We start from the raw sequence: 6,000 nt of genomic DNA, 5'->3' as shown, positions 1-6,000 counted from the left end.
TCTGGAATAATTTTTGGAAGACATTTTATAAAACACTCAAGTTTGTATTAAAGAGAGATTATTTTTTATTATTACTATATGATTGCTATATTATTACATGGTGATGATGATCGTTGCTCTCATTTGGCAGATTTTATTGCTTTATTTGCAACCAACTGTAATATTAAGAGCACAGGGCTTTCTTTTATGGCACATTCCTGCTACTGCATTTCGGGTGGAATTGGTCGTCTCTAATCCATATCCTGTTATTTCCACAGGCTGCTGGGAATGGGAAACTTAATGGGGTTTTCCGAAAAAAGGGAAAAATATTTGAGCTTCATTAACTATACTGAAATAAAACGTAGGTTAGAAACTAGAAGTTCCTTAACCTTAGAGAGCAGATCAAGTCAAATTACTAAAACACATCAAAAGTATATGCTGAAATGGCACATATTTGACATGAATTTATATTGATTTAATTGGAGATTATAGTCCTTCATCTAAGAGAAAAATAATTGGAAACAAATAGTGGATTATGACAGACAGCTAGGAAAGGCTGTCAAAAGTGTGGAGAAATACTCTTCTAAGGACGGTAACAACACAAAAAAAAGTAATGTGCACAACGAATGGGGCAAAAATGAGCAGGTTAGGTGCTTTCTGGCACTCCCAGCAGCATATAACGTCATGACTTGATAGATAACTTCTGAACTGGAAAAAGACTACCAGAAAAAAATCAGGAAAATGTAGAAATAGCAATGTCCTGCATCAATTCAACAACACTGGCGGAATGTAAAATATCGACACTCATTTTTCCCTCTTCAAAAAATAATTAGGATTTCATAGATTGTCCCGCATTGCTCAGTGGAGAAGCTTTTGAAGGTAACTGTGATGATAATAATAATTGGCATTTTTTTGGCCTTCTAGCTTTCCTTTTTTAACACCGTCTCATTCTGCACTGCAGCTGTAATTTTTTCTCCACATTCTAGGTACCGTTAACAGCAAATCTTACATTTCCTACGACTTTAAAGTTTCCAATGTAAGTATATATTTTTTAAAGGATCTGATTTTCATTTCCAATTTTAATCATTAATACTTTTTATGGATATTCTTTTTTCCCCTCCCCATTGTCCTAAAATATTTTCTAAGAAATGACGTATTTGACAAAGTGCTGTTTCAAAGTGTGTAGCTTGACCAAGATGGAAATCTGATATTTGTTTTTTTTTCCCCCTAATTATTTTAATATCTGAAGATTCCCAATTTCCTACCACTTTATAGAACAACAAGAAAAATGTTTATGGAGTTTACAGCAGTTTATAGAGCAGAAAAACTGTAAGACATCAGTGGCAGTGAGGATAAGAAAGGAAATGGATGGATTGTTTGTGAGTCTCAAAAATTTGAAAAATTGACAAGAATCTTTGTATACTGGAAAAAAATGTAGCTGAATGTCTACAATGAGTGAGATGAAGAGCGAGGCCAGAAAATGTTGGAACCCAGAGCATCCACATAATAATTTTTTACGGTAGTGAGAAAATTTGGTGTGTGTGACAACCGTGGCACCGTTCGAGAGGTTGGATCCATCTAATATTAAATATAATTGAACAGAGTCTGGCTTTTCTATGTCAAGAAAAGTGAATGGGTTCTATGCACACGTATATAATGCATATAATACAGAAACATAGATAGCATACATAACCATGTTTTATATATTTAACAGAAAAAAAAATATTGCTTTTCAATTTAAATCAGGAGAAGTTTTGGCAATTCGATGCAATTATTTCATTATTCCTCAGAACGTCCTACAGATGAATGTCACAAACAACAACTACACTGATCCCAACAACCTGATGTTTGAAGAAATCAAAGTACTGGGATTACTCCAGGAGCTGGTGTCGGTCACTGTGCTGCAGAACAGCGATGTGCAAAATTCTGCTCATAATATCACCTATAATCCTGTGGATAAGGTAAATAATATTAGGAAAACCGGAATGAAAAATTTCTGGAGTTGTACAACCTGTGTTTTATATATTGAAAAGGAGAGTGCTCAGCACTGCCGTAAATGCCAGAATATATGCCATTTATTTTACTAAAAAGCACGATTATGTTATTTACCTTAGTAATAATGTTAATCACACTAATAATGTTGGTTGGTGGGTCTCCATTTTGCCCTCATTGTATGTGACACAAAATTTATTTCTGCATTTATTTGTGCAGGTACATTCAATTTATAAGGGGAAGAGCAGCTTTAGGATTTTAGTTGATATTGTAGGAGGGTAAATAATATTTAAATTTTTTAACTACTTACATTTTAATTTAAAAAAGTAAAGAGCTGTGCACTTACCTTCACCCCTGGCTGCTTCCACGGGACTGGTGGGATCAGATCTTCTTCGGATCTTCTGCGCAGGAATTTCAGACGCGTGAATTTGTAAAAATAAGGGTCTCTCAGGAGACATGTTAAGTTTGGCACGAGATGCTGCGTAGGGAATTTTCTTGGTTTTATGGCTCTGAAAAAAACATTGATGGGAGGTAGAATTTAATAGCGCTTTGCTGTTTAATGTTTACAGGTTGCTCTCATCCAAGGACTCCAGCTCCAGTTGGGAAAATCGTACTCAGTAAGATGGACTCTAGGAACCAGCGTCAACGAAAAATATGATTGTCATCCCGGCCTGAACGCTTCCAAGGAAAAATGTGAACAGCTTGGCTGCGTCTGGACCGTAAGCAAAAATTTGTGAAACTAATTTGGGAAGAAGCCCGTTAAGAACTGTAACTTTATATTTGTATTTGTTTTTACAACAAAAGGAAGAGTCTCATTTGACCTTCTGTCTGAGAGAGAAGGACTTAAAAAATAGGTGGTTTATTGAAACTAGAATAATTTTCAACAACCTCAAGTCTTCTGAAGTATGTGAAAAATAGAGGACATTTTTTGAAACACGGTAACGAATAATATCAGGGTTATGAGAAGTAGAATAGACTTGAGATCACCATCTTCATGCAACTCTCTGCTGGAACTGCAAGGCTTTCTTGGGGGGGGGGGGGCATGCTTTTTGCTTTATTTAATGCTTATACTCGTTGAAAAATAAATAAATTTAAGTAAATAATAATAATAATTAAAGAATAAATGTAAATAAACCTGATTCCTCCAGAATCAAGAATAAGAAGAAATCCTTGAACCTCAGGGTTCACCCTTCTGTGAACTTAACTGGTGGTGTCCCTGTCTGTCAGATACACCCAAATCATAATTCTTGATATTGAAGCTTTTTACAGGATAACTTTTATTTCTGGATGTCACATGGCTGTAAATATCTGCCAGCATTGTCCCCGGAGAGAAATGCTCTTTTGAGTTCTTCTTCAAATGACGTCAGTTTATCATTCCCAAAAATCTTAGTTTTAAAACTCGGAAATGTTGTCTCGGGATGAAATCCTGGTGCTCACTCCTGAAGCAGCAACAGGCTGAAACGGTTGATAAATTTCCCCAAGTTAGTCATGTTATTAGAAATATTTTTATAATTTAAGATATTTGGAAATGTTTTTTCAGCACATTCTGGACAAATTATGAACTGGATCGATGTAAAACCCTTTCTTAAGTCAAAAGTGGTTTTGAATTTGGGGGCAAAAGATGAAAAACTATCTATCCGTTAGGAATAAAGATGAGTAGGTGTAATTTAATTTTTATAAATAGGCAGGAAAAAATCATAATTATTCAGAGGTGGGAAGATAATGTTAATGCAACACGAGCACATCTAGCTTCAGAGTAATTTGACTGTTTATATTCAATTACAGAAGAAAAGGAAAGTTACTCTGACCTTGCTATCAGGAGATATTCGACAGATAAACCACAATTCCCAAAGAGTATTTTAAAGATAATTTATATGAGTAAAGAAATGTAAAAGCTGATGGCGAGCTCTCGTCTGACATTGCCAATGAAGTCTGGGCACATCCTCTCAAAGGTTTCCAAAATGGCCAGAGACCAGCGAGACTTAAAGGCCTCTTTTTGTGGGATTGAGGTGAAGGTTATAGACAGAGGGAATATTAAATCATCATTTTTAATGATGCAGACAGGTCTGAATAGCCTTGAACTAATTAATTATATCTAAAAAAATATAGAGATCGATGGGTTCAACGCTGCTTCTTTCTTGTTCAATAACAGCGTGAAGTTTTAAACAAAATTCCGCATTAACTAGTTATCTGGTAAAAATAAGAGTTTTGGAATTCTTGCTGCTAAATCAAAAAAATGTCAGCAACCAATTAATTCTGTCCCCCTGTTTCCATGCACAGGAAGATACCTCCAATGTCGACGTTCCGTACTGCTATTACAATGGCTCCGACAACCCTTATTCCATCACTGACGTAAAATACACGTCATCAGGCGTGACGGCCAACCTCACCTTCAGCAAGAGCCATCTCAAAGCCTACGAGAAGTCAACGTCACCCATCAGTACCCTTCGCCTGGAGGTGAAATACCACAACAACCATATGTTGCAATTTAAGGTAACGCGGAATTTCTCAGTTTGTGTTGTTGTACTGATCAAAATAGTGTTGTTTCGGGGAATAATGCTTCTAGTCAATTTTGCGTAATACGGATAACGCTTTGTCTTCCAAATAAGATTCTCTTGACCAAATAGTTTTGTTGCTCTTAGTCTTGAATCAACCGCTATGATACAGAAAACCTGGACAAAAATCTCTTAAAGCTGGTTGGAAATTCAACCAAAAAGGTGAAATTCATTTATGGTACATAAAAAATAAACTTGAATCAATATATTTAAATAATTAAACAAGTCATTCCTGGCCCAAAATAAAACCTTACAGTTCGTTATTTCCTGACCCAAATATTTTGAAGGAATTTGAGAAAGAACGTATATCGGAGAGAAAATGCTTATTTCAGCAAACTGACTCAACCATTTTAGTAATTCAGATTTCTTAGTGCTGTTGGTAAGAAACAGTTGAACAATTCTCTGCGTCTGACTCTGAGTCCTCCACTCTGTAGATTCATAGTCAACAGGAATACAAGAAAGTGATTTCACTATTTTAATCCTGAAATCTTGAAAATGTCATTTGCTAATTTATGCATATTCCATGTACGTTGAAATGAATTAATTTTCCATACCTAGATTTATGATTATGCAAATAAACGATATGAGGTGCCAGTACCGCTAAATCTCCCCAAGACCCCGGAGGGCGCAGCTGGGAATCGACTTTACGATGTAACGGTTCAGAACAAACCCTTTGGCATCCAGGTGCGACGCAGAAGCACAGGGACAGTGATGTAAGCCATGCTTGTGCAATTTCATTTTAAAATTTCATTTTGCCAAATGACATTTTTCATTTCATTTTGTTAATTCAATTCTTCTTTCATTTATAAATTTAATTTGATTTATTTTTCTTTTAATTTTTCTTTTAATTATTTCTTCCCCTCCTCTTTCCTTTCTTCTCTATCTTTTTTGCCTTTTTTCCTGCCAAAACATTTCACTGTCCAGTCTGTTCTAAATGCCATGAGACAAGTTTTTGTGTCCCTCCCATAAAATGGCCACATCTGTCAAATACTAAACTCTGCTCCAGCGGCGGTCGCTTGACCTGTGCCTGAGGATGTTAACCCCGAGGAAGGTGGAGAAGGTGACCCGAAGGAGATGCTATTTTTTCCCCAAATTGACTGAGGTGTTTCCCAGCCACCTCATACTTTGGTACTGACTAAAAATCCTCTGCATCATCTCCAAGTACAAAGTGTAGATGTTTCCAAACACCATTTTTTGTGCAGCTCCCAAGTATCTGGGAAACACAAGAATTTTCTACACTTTCTAATATTTCCTTTAGGTGACTACAGTGTTGTTTTTGTGTCTACTTGGTTTTTTTTGTCTTATGTTCTTTGATTTAAAATATTCTTTCTGACATTATTTAAAGTCATCAAAATTTAACTGCAGGTTGAGTTCCTTTTTTGCCAACCAGAGTAAATTATTCCTTATTCAGCCTTCCACATCCACGGCAGTCATTGGAAGAACACTATCAGATTGTGACTCAGTTTTTAACAGA

General features: G+C 35.9%; 1 protein-coding gene across 4 annotated transcripts in view; it reads left to right on the top strand.

Annotated features, from left to right (window-relative positions):
• LOC141936838 (maltase-glucoamylase-like) overlaps positions 1–6,000 on the top strand; it is a 56,030-nt gene that overhangs the window by 29,120 nt on the left and 20,910 nt on the right. For all 4 annotated transcript variants that reach the window (XM_074854170.1, XM_074854171.1, XM_074854172.1 and 1 more), the window contains 5 exons: positions 966–1,015; positions 1,770–1,940; positions 2,541–2,690; positions 4,252–4,464; positions 5,085–5,239. In XM_074854170.1, coding sequence (XP_074710271.1) covers positions 966–1,015; positions 1,770–1,940; positions 2,541–2,690; positions 4,252–4,464; positions 5,085–5,239 — 739 coding nt within the window. The remainder of the gene's footprint in view (positions 1–965; positions 1,016–1,769; positions 1,941–2,540; positions 2,691–4,251; positions 4,465–5,084; positions 5,240–6,000) is intronic.

The sequence above is a fragment of the Strix uralensis genome, chromosome 34 (assembly GCF_047716275.1).
Source record: "Strix uralensis isolate ZFMK-TIS-50842 chromosome 34, bStrUra1, whole genome shotgun sequence".
Taxonomy (NCBI): Eukaryota; Metazoa; Chordata; class Aves; order Strigiformes; family Strigidae; genus Strix; species Strix uralensis.
The sequence above is the reverse complement of the archived record's forward strand: the minus strand, read 5'-3'. Positions and strand labels throughout refer to the sequence as shown.